This window comes from Sorex araneus, chromosome 1 (genome assembly GCF_027595985.1).
Source record: "Sorex araneus isolate mSorAra2 chromosome 1, mSorAra2.pri, whole genome shotgun sequence".
NCBI lineage: Eukaryota > Metazoa > Chordata > Mammalia > Eulipotyphla > Soricidae > Sorex > Sorex araneus.
Window position 1 is genome coordinate 241,654,157 of NC_073302.1, and position 13,938 is coordinate 241,668,094.

Sequence of the window (13,938 nt, forward strand, 5' to 3'; positions counted from 1 at the left end):
CTGGAATTCCAGGGCATGATTAAGTTACATAGTTACATATATGAGTTCTTTAAAATATTATCACTAAAGTATAAGATAATCCTGTGACTATAATTTGTATGTTTATGTGGTTGATGATGGTATATTAATAATGTTAATTATTATCTGCTGATAAATATTAGAAAAAATTTAAGATATAGGCTTCCACTATTACACTTAGTAATCATGAAGGTGCATATGAAGAACACATGCACATTATGTGTCATGCTCTATGTTTATGCACAGAACATGAATATCAGTTTTAATTTCTGTCCATTCAAATCCCAGAGTAATCACCTTTAGCTGTATGATTTAGAACAAGTTACATGTCTTTTCTCAGGTCATTTTCTCATCTATAATAAAATGGATCCATTTACTCTTTACAGTGACCTTATAAATATGCTAGCAGTATTTACTTTCATAGCCATTATAAAGAGCACATGAAATAATGCATGTAAAGTCACTAGGTTTATACTTAGTAAGCTTTCAATAAATGTTAGTTTTATAATAATGTTATATATGCACACCTTGAGTTTGTTTTTATTCCAAAGAAAAGTGATGTTAAGTTCTCCATTTCTTCCACAAGTAGTAGTAACAAAGTTCAGTAAAAATCGTTTTTCCTGAAAATATAGTTGGTTTAGCATTTACTGATTATTTCATATATTTATAGTTTTTGATGAATAATTTTTTGGCCTGGGCCATGGGAATTTAAGGTCACATCCAGCAGTGCTCAATGGCTACTCTTGCCTCTGTGCTCAGGAGTGACCTCTGGCATTGCTCAGGAAACCATACTTGGATCTGAGCCAGGGTCAGAAAAATGCTTTTCAAATACCTTAACCCCAGTTCTATCTCTCTAATTCATTTATAAAGGCTTTAAAGTTATATTTGCACCTTCTTTGTCATTGAGTGTTCTAGAATCTTTGCCACTAAAAATCAAAAGATGAGAATATGTCTTTTATTTTCCTGGTAATTGGTGAAGTCCACACTTTATACTATTAAATATTCTGTCAACTTTAATTAAGGCAAAGATTGAAGTAAAAATAGTTGTCTTCAAATCTTAAAATTTAGGTGCATTATTTACTGTTAGAGAATATTATTACTGTTAGGTCATATCTTAAATTTCAAGGTTATTATACTAATGACATGCTTGTTTTTCTGTGACATCTGTATGTCAACAGTCCTTCATTGTTTTCAGTTCTGTAGTCATATGAAAATATAGTTGTCCAAATTTGGACATTGTGATTGAGCCCTGATATATAGTATATGTACATTATAGTATTTGTACCCATAAAAAGTTGACATAACCGAGACTTACACCCGAAAGCTTTGTAACTGTTCTCACGATGATTGAATAAATAAATTTAAAAAAAAAAAAAGAGCTGGCATAACTTTTAGTTCTACAGTAAATGATTTAAAACCTGACTATAGGGACCAGGGAGATCGTACAAGAGTAGCCACTGGCTTTGCATAATGCTAACCCCAGTTTGATCCCTGACAATACATAGAGTGCCCCCAGCTCCACTAGGTGTAATCCCTGGCACCACCAAGTGTGGCCTCAAAGCAAAAAAAAAAAAAAGAAAGAAAGAAAGAACAAGCAAAAAACTGACTTTATAATTGCAACAGTACTTAAGCCATACATTATTCCTTAACCAATAAATTTTCCCTTTCGTGTTTTAGGATCTTACCCAGTGTGTAACATGTCAAGAAAAACACATCACTGTCAAGAAGGAACCACATGAATCCCTGGGTATGACTGTCGCTGGTGGCAGAGGAAGTAAGAGCGGCGAGCTGCCGATCTTCGTGACTAGTGTCCCGCCTCATGGCTGCCTTGCACGTGATGGCAGAATCAAGAGAGGTAATATAGGCTCTTAAACAGTGCCACCACAGTCTCCTGGAATTCATTCACGTGGTGAAAAAGGAATGACTACAAATTTCCCATTAAATCATTTTAAAAATTCTTTAAAATATTCTTGCAAATGTGAATATCAAATCTCACTTATAAGGTTAGAAAAGGGCACTTTGTAAAAAAAAATTAATAAAACTTAATGATGTTTCCATTGTTTCATAGCAGTCACTCAGACTGTTGGACTTTGGTGGGGGCAGGAAGACGAGGCCATACCGAGTGATGATGGGTGCTACTCCTGGGTCTATAATTTGGGGTTGTTCCTGGTGGTGCTTGAGCAGATACTTTGTGATGCCAGTGATCAAACCTGAGGATAGATGCATGCAAGGCAAGCACTGTAACTCCTGTTCTATCTCTCTAGCTCCAGACTGTTGGATTTTTATTTGTTTTTGGGGTTTTTTTTGTTTGTTTTGGGACCACACCCAGCAAATACTGAGGGGTTACTCCTGGCTCTGCACTCAGGAATTACTCCTGGTGGTGCTTGGGGGTGTATAGGGGATGCAGTGGATCGAACCCGGGTTAGCTGCATGCTAGCCAAGCACCCTCCCCTCTGTATTATCACTCTGGCCTGGACTGTTGGAATTTTATGTTCTTAGACCCTCTCAGAAACTTATGTTTCATTTTGACAGACTTGTTATTCAAAGCACAACCTCACTAAAAATATAAAACAGTCTCACATATGTGTAAGTGGAAGTGAACTCACAGAGAAGGTGGAACAAAGAACAATAAATTAAAAAAGATAGTGTTTAAACTCTCTCCTCACCAATTCATTCACAATTTCACATTCTCAGTCCTATGTAATTTGCATAAGTAGCAATGGTAATGGCAAAAATAGTATTTTTATGTGCTTGGTTTGATCATATGGAAGAAGAACTTTTTTTAAATTTTTTTTATTTTATTGAATCACCGTGAGATAGTTACAAGCTTTCATGTTTGGGTTACATTCTCACAATGATCAAACACCCATCCCTCCACCAGTGCACATTCCCCACCACCAATATCCCGGGTATACCCCCCCTTCCCACCTTCCCCCTGCCTCCATGGCAGACAATATTCCTCATATTCTCTCTCTGCTTTTGGGCATTATGGCTTGCAACACAGACACTGAGAAGTCATCATGTTTGTTTTATTATCTATTTTCGGCATGCATCTCCCATCCCAACTGGTTCCTCCAGCCACCATTTTCTTAGTGATCCCTTCTCTATTCCATCTGCCTTCTCCCCTCTGCTCATGAAACAGTCTTCCAGCTATGGGGAAATCCTCCTGGCCCTTCTATCTACGGTCCTTGGGTGGTGTCAGCCTCATGTGATGTTATTCTATACTCCACAAATGAGTGCTGTCCTTCTATGTCTGTCTCTCTCTCTCTGCCTCATTTCACTTAGCATGATACTCTCCATGTCTATCCATTTATAAGCAAATTTCATGACTTCATTTCTCCTAACAGCTGCATAGTGGAAGAATAACTCTTAAAAGCATTGTTTCCTGGAGTATAGAGTGATATAGTATGGCAAGTAGGGTTCTTGCCTTGCATATGGCTGACCCAGATTTGATCCCCTGAACTACATAAGGTTCCCTGAGCACCACAAGGAGTGACCCCTGAACACAGAGCCAGGACTAACCCCTGAGTACCACTGGATGTGACTCGAAAGACAAGACAAAATAGGAAAGTGGTGCTAAGTGAAGGAAGCCAGGCATACATTTGATATATTAATATGAATTAGAATAGGCAAATCTGTCCAGAATAGGCAGATCTAGAGTAAATTAATGGTGGCTTGGGAAGCGAAATGACTGTTTCAATTTGTTTGTTTGTAGCAGGAGGTTGGGCCATGGTTGGTGGTGCTCAATGGCTACTGCTGGTTCTGCTCAGAAATTACCCCTCTGGTGCTCAAGGGACCATATGTTGTGCCAGGGATTCCAACTGCAAGGCCAATTTCTTGTCTTCAGTGGTTGCTCTCCATCCCATGGGAAGGGACTGACTAATTAATGGGTATATAGAGGATTTGGGGGGAAGAAGGTCAAAAATGTTGTATGGTGATTATGCAACTCTATTATTGTACTAGAAATCATAAAATTGTGTACTTGAACTTGAATGGTATGTGAATTACATCTTAATAAGGTTGCTCTTTTTTTTTTCTCCCAGTTGTAGAACTTTGGGTTAGTTTGATTTCCTTCCTGTTATTTTATTTTTTATGGGCTTCTTGGTTAAAATGTTTGTGCTTTTTTGCAAAACTAACACTTTCCAAAGTATTTGATAATTCTTTGATATTCTTCATTAATAATTATCATTATTTTTTGATTATTTAGTAGAGCATCAGATTCTCTTTTTTTCCCACAAGCAAGAGAAGATATTCAAATCAAAAATTTCATTTCCATGTGTGAACCCAAGAATATCTTCTCTTTACATGTCTGATACTGTTGATGCTTTGTGAACTATGCAGGGCTCTTTACATGTGTAACTTAGTAACTGTAAAAAAAGAATATATTAAAATTTTATTTCTGTGGGTGAGAGCCATAACGCAGTGGATAGGGAACTTGACTTGCACAAACCTGACTTGGGTTCAATCTCAGCACCACATAGGGTGTCCCGAGTCTGACAGGAATGATCCCTGAGCACAGAGCCAGAAGTAAGCTCTAAGCACTGCTGGGTGTGGCCCCCAAACAAAAACAGAATATTATTCCTAAAAGCAAAGGAGCAAATTAATTTTTGAGTGAAAAGAATGGTAGAAATCTCTGAGGCTCAAAGAAGAAAATTAACTTGCCCAGGCCTGAACATAGCTAAACTAGGGCTAATAATTTGAACTTCTATTTGAGTCCTGGTGTCTAAAGCCACACTGTGTTAAGAAATTATTTTGAAAGAACTTTTGTTGTTTTAAAATTATTTCCATTAGTTGGATTTTCTTCATTTTTATAAAAATTATAAAGAAATAGTTTTTAAAACCTCTTTTACCATATCTGGGTTAACCTTTGTTGAATAGTTTGCAAATAGCAAGATTTAAAGGGGCATAATGACTTGGTAGCCGGGCTCATTTTCCTTTTCTTCATTTGAACAGGTGATGTGTTACTGAATATCAATGGCATTGATCTGACCAACCTGAGCCACAGTGAAGCTGTAGCTATGCTGAAAGCCAGTGCTGCATCTCCCTCTGTTGCCCTGAAAGCACTGGAGGTCCAGATTGTGGAGGAGGTGACCCAGACCACAGAAGAGCAGCCAAGTGCTCTGAGTGAGAACGAGTATGATGCCAGCTGGTCCCCGTCGTGGGTCATGTGGCTGGGCCTCCCAAGGTACAGAGAGGTTCAGGGAATGATCATAATCAGTGCTTGACACAATCAGTTCACTTACTAGAAAGAAAACAGCTTGAATTAAATAAAAGTAACAACAGAAAGTCAGGTCACAGAAATAAGTTGTTTACATTTTTTTTTTTATTTTGGATCACCACAAAATACACAGTTACAAAGTTGTTCATGATTTGGTGTCAGTCACACAGTGTTCCAACACCACTCCCTTGACCAGTGTACATTTCCTACCACCAATGTCCCCAGTTTCCTGCCCCACTCCATCCTGCTTCCCCACCCCAGCCTGCCTCTAGGGCAAGCAGGTCTCCGTCTCCCCCCCTCACTCTCTCTCTCTCTTTCTCTCTTCCTCTCCCTCTCCCTCTCTCTATCTCTCTCTTTTTTCACCCCCCTCCTTCCCTCTCCCCTCCCCCTTTGTTCCCTCTGCATTATACTTTGCAACACAGGTACTGAAAGGTTATCATGTATATCACTTTACCTCCTTTCAGCACTCAGTTCTTGTCCAGAGTGATCATTTCCAACTGTCATTGTCATAGTGGTCTCTTCTCTGTCCTAACTCCCCACCCTACCCCACCCTTACATGGCAAGCTTCCAGCAGTGGACAGTCCTCCCAGCTGTGGTTATTTACATATAAAAGGTACATTTCATAAGAGGAATAAAAGGTCTAAGCGAGAAGAAAGACTTAAGAGGGAATCAAGCAGTTCTGAACATTCCAAGTCACTCTTTTAAGTGGGGCAGCCAGGATACTGGATATTCAGTCTGCTCCTTAGAAATTCTGTCATCTGCCAAGGTTCGCTCTGATACCTGCTAGGACTTCATGTATAGTCCTTGCCCAGAGGAACGACGAGGCATGGGGCAGGAACGGGACAGAAGGGGTGTTTCCCTACCTCAGGGCCCCTATACAAATGTCTTCATTCTCCCTTGAAAGGGGCTGTGGAGCTCAGCGTGGAGTGAACATATTGAACTCCATACGGTTATCCTATTGACCATACAGTTACTTTGCCAAGCATAGTGAATGGCAGGCTATTATTCAGGCATAACCACCTGTAGGAAGAGGATACTCTACACAGTGCCTGTGAAGTTAATGTATTAAACAGATGGCTTCATATACAGTGGCTTAATAGTATCACTGTATCACTGTCATCCCGTTGTTCATCAATTTGCTCGAGTGGGCGCCAGTAACGTCTCCACTCATCCCTGTCACGTGCTAGTGTAGCCCAATGGCGTATTGGGGGCTCTTTCGGGGTCAGGGGAATGAGGACCGTCCTTGTTACCATTTTTGGCATATCGCATACGCCACAGGTAGCTTGCCAAGCTCTGCCGTGTGGGTGGGATACTTCCGGTATTTGCCAAGCTCTCCAAGAGGGACAGAGGCTTTTGGGGTGGCCCCTAATCGCCTTTACGGGTGTTCCCAGTCTACCAAATTTAAGCTTTTGGTCGACTGGCATGTTGTAACGATCTGCACACTGACAAACACGCACCTGCCTATGTCTCTGGGCAGCATCTGGGACATCTTCAGCCTCAGGTTGATCTCCTTGAGGTTGATGGGCTGGGGCAGGTGGCATCGCTGTGGCTTCCACAGTTTCTCCATGCTCTGCCCATGCCATTCTGTCTGAATCTTGCAAAACAGCCGGCCATGTCCATCAGGAATCATGCATAGAGTTCCAGCAGTATCACATGTAGAGCTCCATGCCTGCGTGCTGAGCCACGCGTTGTCTAAGGCAAGATGGTGAGCCAGGTTCAGGTGGTGTTGGCACCATCTTGCTTCCAATCGTAGTAGTATAGCTAGTATACTTAGTAGTACACTTAATAATACAGTGGCTGCTCTTAAAAGCATTTGGACCCAACACACGATGGTTGTCTAATTTGCTACTGAAATAGGAAGAATACATGTATTATTATGGTTTTTCTGAACAACTTAGATTTTCCATGTATATGAAAATCCTAAAACTGAACCATGATGAAGCATTTTAACTCTTGATCTAAGTATGAAACTTACTGATTCTTTAAAATAAGAATTTCCTGAGCCATCGGCTTCCTTTGGAAATAATTTATAATAGCTAGTGTTTGTATAGCACTGTATCCTTTTTTTGTTTTTGTTTTGTTTTGTTTGGGCATGGGATGCACATCCTGTGGTGCTCAGGGCTTACTCCTGCTCTGTACTGAGGTATCATTCCTGGGGGACTCACAGAACTGTATGGGGTGCCAGGGATTGAACCCAGGTCAAGCACCTGCAAGGCAAAAGCCCTACTCACTGTATAATAGCTCCAGCCCACTTCTTGTTCTTTATAAAGTACACACGCATAAGCAATAGTAGAAAAAGCAAGGGTATTACTTAATTTCATTTGTTGATAACTTTCTGATGAGTTGACTTCTTGCCTAAGGGGGGGAAAACAGAATTAGAAAGGTCTGATATTAGAATCAATATTTTAGGGCCTTATATTGGAACTTGGAAGGGGGAGGATTATTTTTTAATTGCAAAACTCATGTAATTTGTGGATTTTTTTTTTTTTTTTTTTTTTTTTTGCTTTTTGGGTCACACCTGGCGATGCACAGGGGTTACTCCTGGCTCTGCACTCAGGAATCACTCCTGGCGGTACTCAGGGGACCATATGGGATGCTGGGAATTGAACCCAGGTCGGCTGCGTGCAAGGCAAACGCCCTACCCGCTGTGCTATTGCTCCAGCCCCCAATTTGTGGATGTTTATTCTGTTCATCCAAAGGAATGAATTTCTTCCCAGTAAAAAGTCAGCATAGATTTAATGGTTGCTCTGAAACTCCTAAATACATACCATATAATTTGAACATGTGGTTTCAGCTGTCTTGTTACTCTGACCTTGGATCTTTCCCTTTCATCCTGGAATATATCAAAGCCCCACAGCAGAGCTGATGAGCTACAGGAACCTGTCTGAGACCTGAATACTGTGGTGATGGCGCTTCCTTTAGTTTTGCTTAATTGCAGTTCTGTCTGGTCTTTCGGCATCTTCACTCTACGGATGGTTAGAGCATTTGCTGGTGTTCAAGAAGAGTAACAGCTTTTAGAGGAGAAGCAGACAGGATAGTAAACACTTGTTCTTTTCTGTCTGTTCCTTCTCTTTCCTGTTGTGGGGATCCCCATTTGATTACAGGGATCTACCCCAGCAGGATCAAACCTCAGGTTTTATGGATGTAAACAGTCACTGCCCCAGGCCTAGGGAAACTTCTTTTGCATTTGCCTGTGCCAGAAGAGCACTTGTCAATGCGAGATCATCCTTCTGTGGGTTCTTAGAGGTCTGTGTATTGTATGTATACAGAGCTATATTCAATACCAGCTGCTGCTGTCTGGTTTCCAGTGACTCTTTCACAGGTTTCATACTCCACAGGAAGAGAACTCTGCTTCTCCAGGGAAAGGAAGGTCTCCCTGAGGCTGGTTAGAGGTCTGCCAAATAGCTTTCTCAGGCCCTAACACCAGCAGTCTAGCAGGCTACATATTGCTTTATAGAATTGGCTTTATTAAGTTATCTTTTTTTTTTTTTTTTGCTTTTTTTTGGGTCACACCTGGCGATGCACAGGGGTTACTCCTGGCTCTGCACTCAGGAATCACTCCTGGCGGTGCTCAGGGGACCATATGGGATGCTGGGAATCGAACCCGGGTCGTCCGTGTGCAAGGCAAACGCCCTACCCGCTGAGCTATTGCTCCAGCCCCTATTAAGGTATCTTTAATCCATTGATACCGGCACTACAATTATGATCACTAAACCACATTCAAGTGTGAGCCACTGGCTGGTGTGTGTTCCCTTCAAATCCAGTTTCATCAGCAAAGGAAAGCTATTTTATTAGAAAGAGGTATTTTTTCCATGCCATTTGGGTGTTTGTTTTGCTTTGAACTACTTCTTTCCAGTTCCATAGAATGGAAGTGTAAATCACGTGGTTGTTGTTGTGGTTGTTGTTGTTTTCTCTCTCACTGGATATTGCCACTAAACCAACATTTTACCAATCTAGCATTTTCTCTCTAGCTTCTGAATATTTCTAATAGAAGAATTTGTGTTTGTGTGTGTGAGTGAATGTTCCAGATTAAGTTCTCTATTTTGTCACTTAGAATCTTCCTTCAAATGAAAGCATTTTATATAAAGGAGGAAAAAAACACTCAATATTATCTTCTTGTATAGGTTAAAAAGGATAGTTCTCTTATCCCTTTCAAGGGGGAGCTGCACTATTGCTCATTTTCTTCTTTCATTTGAGTCCTGAGATCATTAGCATCTAGGTCTCTTTTATACTCTTTTGTAGGTAGGCACAGAGGGTTTCTACAAATTCTGAAATGTGGCTTGTAAACCAAGTTCATTTAACCTGTGTATGTAGGAAAGGGACAGGAATGTCTTCACTTGGGAGAGAAATTTGAGTTCACTTAGGAATGCATATATGCTAGGAAATTGGGTGGTCAAATGCATTGAGAAGAAAATTAAGTTGCCTTTTACTTTCCTCCAGTTCTAAATATAATACAGTGTGGAGTTGTAGTAAAGATGAACAAGTTCCCAGTGCCTCACTGTTTTCTTGATTGTTTTTCTTCATAGTGCCCTGCATAGCTGCCATGATATAGTTTTACGAAGAAGCTACTTGGGAAGTTGGGGCTTTAGTATTGTTGGTGGTTATGAAGAGAACCACACCAATCAGCCTTTCTTCATTAAAACTATTGTCTTGGGAACTCCTGCTTATTATGATGGACGATTAAAGTAAGTCTTGTTATATGTCATGATATGATTTGATTTATGTGATGGACATGACCTAGGCCACAGTCATCTGGTCTAGAGTCTGGGTCATCTCCAAACCCAGCCTGTTAACTGTTCACATAAATAAAGTTTTACTGGAACATGGCTACACTCATCCGCACATATACTACCCCTGGCTGTTTCTGAACGATGTAGTGGCAGAGTTGAATCATTGTGACAGAAATTATAGGAGTCACAAAGCCTAAAATATTTACCTTCTAGGCCTTTACAGAGTGTGGGGGGAAGAAGTCATTCCTAGGCTACACTGAAGTATTACCCTCACAATCTTGCCACTCATAACTATATTTTGTTAATCTAATGATAGGAACAAAATGTGAGTCATATCATTCCACGCAGTGTGACATGGCAACTAGCTCGCAGCAATTTTTCCATATAACACACGCAGGTGTAATCCTGTCATTAGATGACTGCTTTATTTTCCTCTACAGCAGTTATATTTATGTGCTTGACACTATGTTTAAGCAAGTCCACCAGGGAAGGATTTGGTTGCCTTTTTTTGCATATCCCTGCACATATACAGGTCTCAGTAAATACGCAGTGAGTGACAGTGCACCAGCCTATGTGCTCAGGCCTTGTATTTTTTAACCTCTTTGATGGTCCCATGAGGTAAGTATTATTTCTATTTGACTAAGGCTATTTCCAAATAACTAAGGTTTGGAAAGATACAGAAATTTGCCCACAATCAAATAGCTAAAAGTGACTGACTGCAGTTCTAGCCCAGGACTGTCCCGGCCCTGAACTTTGCCATTGACCCCTCTGTTCCTTGCGTCACTTGACAGAAAGGGCTTCTCACCCTGTGTGCTGCAAACTCCTCTTATCCAAAGTGTAGGTGCTAGGGGAAGAAAGGGGTGTGATAGCAAGCAAGAGGTTTTACAACAGGAGGAGGTGGGTAATTTCAAGTTCTTAGTGCCTGGTTTTGGATTAAATGACTGGCTCTTTATAAAAACAAATGTTGACACACTTGGTAGACAACTGCAGAAATGGACATTGCATCATTTGCCCAAAAAAAAAAAAAAAAACCTGTGAGTAATATTGGGGAAATCTGATCCAGATTGCTAATTATGATCCAGATTGGTATTATATGAAAATAGGAAAACCATTATAATAGGAAGAAAAATACAGGGGAAATGAACTAACCATTTTCTTAGCCAGGCTGCTCCATCAGTACTCAAAGCAAAGTTGAAGTAGCTAATAATAAAATAGCATATTTTTATTGTGAACCTAAGACCAAAAGTCATTAAGAATAGATGTGTCTTCTGGGTTGTCATCCATCTGTGATAACTCTGCTTGTAGGGAAAGTACCAGAGCTGAGCAAAAGAAAATATGGATCTAATTAAATTAAAATTTCAATTTAGCGTCTGGAGCAATAGTATAGCAGGTAGTGTATTTGCCTTGCATGTGGTCAACTGAGGTTTGATCATGGGCTGCATCCCATATGATCCCTCAGGTACCATCAGGAATAATTCTTGAGGGCAGAGCCAGGAGTATCGCCACATATAGCCCAAAAACAAACAACAAAAAAAGATTTCAGTTTAATTGAGTTCTCAATTAATGAACTCTATACACCAAGAAATAACAATTATAAAAATAACAAAAACCCATTCTAAATGTATTATTTGGTTGTTCTCTTTTAGAATGGCAACAGATTAATTCTCCGAATTATACTTTGGCTTAACTTTATAGAAACATTTTCTGCTTGCCTTTATAATTACTGAAGGGGTTGTGCATTGGTAAGGAAAAAGCCAGTAGAAACTGCAAAATCACTCCAGATACATCTCAAAGCAGATCCTACACCCTTATTTTGTAAGGGAGTGGTTTAGTAGAACTATGATTTTCCATGCTACACAAATCTCAGGACGATGTTTTTCCTAACAAGACAATAGTAATAGTCTGTCTCTGTTCTTCCAGGTGTGGTGACATGATCGTGGCTGTAAACGGCCTATCCACCGTGGGTATGAGTCATTCTGCGTTGGTTCCTATGTTGAAGGAGCAAAGGAACAAAGTGACTCTCACTGTCATTTGCTGGCCAGGAAGCCTTGTATAGAGTTTTCTAAAATTGGATTCAAGTCAAATATCTTCCCTTTTGAGTGTTGTGGAATGAAAACCCTATAGTTGATTGTGTTTCCGGTTATCAGGAGCTACTAACAGAGCCGGGCTGGCACTAACACCGAAGGACCAAAGCCCACTGAGATTATCTTTTTCTTTTTATTTCAATGATTTTCCTCAAGTTAGCCACATTTCTTTCAACTTGAAGCAGTTCAGCTTGAATCGCCCACTAACTCTTGTGAGTTCATCCTCTCGGAATTTGGATTCCCAGCAGTCCAAGTGGGACCTGTGATCATGAGTGAACCTTCACCACCTGTGATTGGCAGCGGCGGCAGCAGCTGATTAGCAGCCTCCTGGTGGCTCTTTGTTTTCAGTAACTGGGTCATCGATTGAGTTGAACATGGGTCAAGATTGGTGTCTGTGAAGCCAGTAGCAAGAACGTTTGTTGCTGTGGTGGCACCTAGTGCTGTGCATCAGTACATTTAAAAAATTTGGATGATGACCCTTTGCTTACTTTTCATTGGTGCCAACATTTCAAAACTTCATATTGTTTATAAGTTTTGTGGGGGATTTTGCCCCCTCTGGCTTATTTCATTTCTATTTTAATCTCTCAGTACTCATGGATGATGAGACATAAGTCTGCCATCACTGAAGAGGTTTTAAAAAATAATGTACCATTATTAGAATAGTAGAGAATAAAAGATAATGTCATCCAGTGAAAAAAGGAATTTGGGAAGTAATTATAGTTTAGTGCTAGAGATGGTAAAAGCTGCATTTACTTGAATAGTCCAAAAGCATTAAAGATTCATTTCCAAAGGAATGCTTTATTATAGGAAGAGTTTTGAAGCAGATTTTGCTAAAAATGATTTTCTAGAGTTTGTACTATACTTATCAGCAGTCTTGGCTGGAAATGTTCTTGTGATTTATGCAGTTAAACTAGACGATAAAGCTAAAACCATATTGCTATTATATATACACTCAATCTCACAATTTAGTAGGCAGTTAGACCTTTTACTTTATTCTGAGCAAGATTTATGAGTGTCCTAGAAACTTACTGTTTCCTATTCTTATAAACTTACTTATATTAAGAAAAGGACTATGGAGCTGGAGCAATAGTCCAGCAGGTAGAGCTTATTTGTGCCTTGCACGCAGCTGACCAGAGTTCGATCCCCATTACCCCATGTTGTTCCCTGAGCCCCACCAGGAGTGATCCCTGAGTGCAGAGCCAGGAACAGCTCTGACCATCAACTGGATATGACACCAAAACATGGAAAAGATGGAAAAGTTCTGATTTTTTAAATTTGAAATAATAAGTTTAAGGCATTAGTATCATTCATTCAGTTCTTGGTTACTAGATTGTTTTCATTTATTTTTTTTAAATGTTTTTGAAAACTCTGACCAACCCTTTTTGTTTCTTGTTTATTAAACATAGTTGTCCTTTGCAAGAACATATAAAGAAGTGAATACGAGAAAAATACCTATCTTATTGATATTATGCATACTTGAAAAAAATGTTTCATTTAGAAACCTAGTTCAATATCTGAGCTAATTTACAAGTGACCTCTGTAATAAATGGTATTGATTGTCAGAGAATGTATTTCAGAATACAGCAGTGCAGCAGTACATTAAGAAGCATGACCACTTTATTTTCAAACTTAGCAATTGCATTTCTGGGAGTTATTATATTTATAGCATGTCACTGAATATTCCATTGCTTTTATAATGATTTTTAAAACATATCTCTTTTGAATAAATAAATAGTAGCAGTAATTGCTACTGGCTTGTCCAACCTGTTAGCCACTGTATTTTTATCATATAACCAAGATACAGTGGAATGCCCCATACAGTATATTACTGTTATGTGATGATTAACTTTTGAAGCAATTTGATATTGAAATGCTTTGATATTCGAAT

At 39.7% G+C, this 13,938-nt stretch overlaps 1 protein-coding gene across 3 annotated transcripts in view; it reads left to right on the forward strand.

The window, feature by feature from the left end:
- Positions 1–13,499, forward strand: part of LNX2 (ligand of numb-protein X 2) — a 69,813-nt gene extending 56,314 nt beyond the window's left edge. For all 3 annotated transcript variants that reach the window (XM_055123751.1, XM_004604558.2, XM_055123752.1), the window contains 4 exons: positions 1,696–1,873; positions 4,972–5,203; positions 9,763–9,921; positions 11,887–13,499. In XM_055123751.1, coding sequence (XP_054979726.1) covers positions 1,696–1,873; positions 4,972–5,203; positions 9,763–9,921; positions 11,887–12,022 — 705 coding nt within the window. In that variant the 3' untranslated portion in view covers positions 12,023–13,499. The remainder of the gene's footprint in view (positions 1–1,695; positions 1,874–4,971; positions 5,204–9,762; positions 9,922–11,886) is intronic.
- The last annotated feature ends 439 nt before the right edge of the window (positions 13,500–13,938 follow it).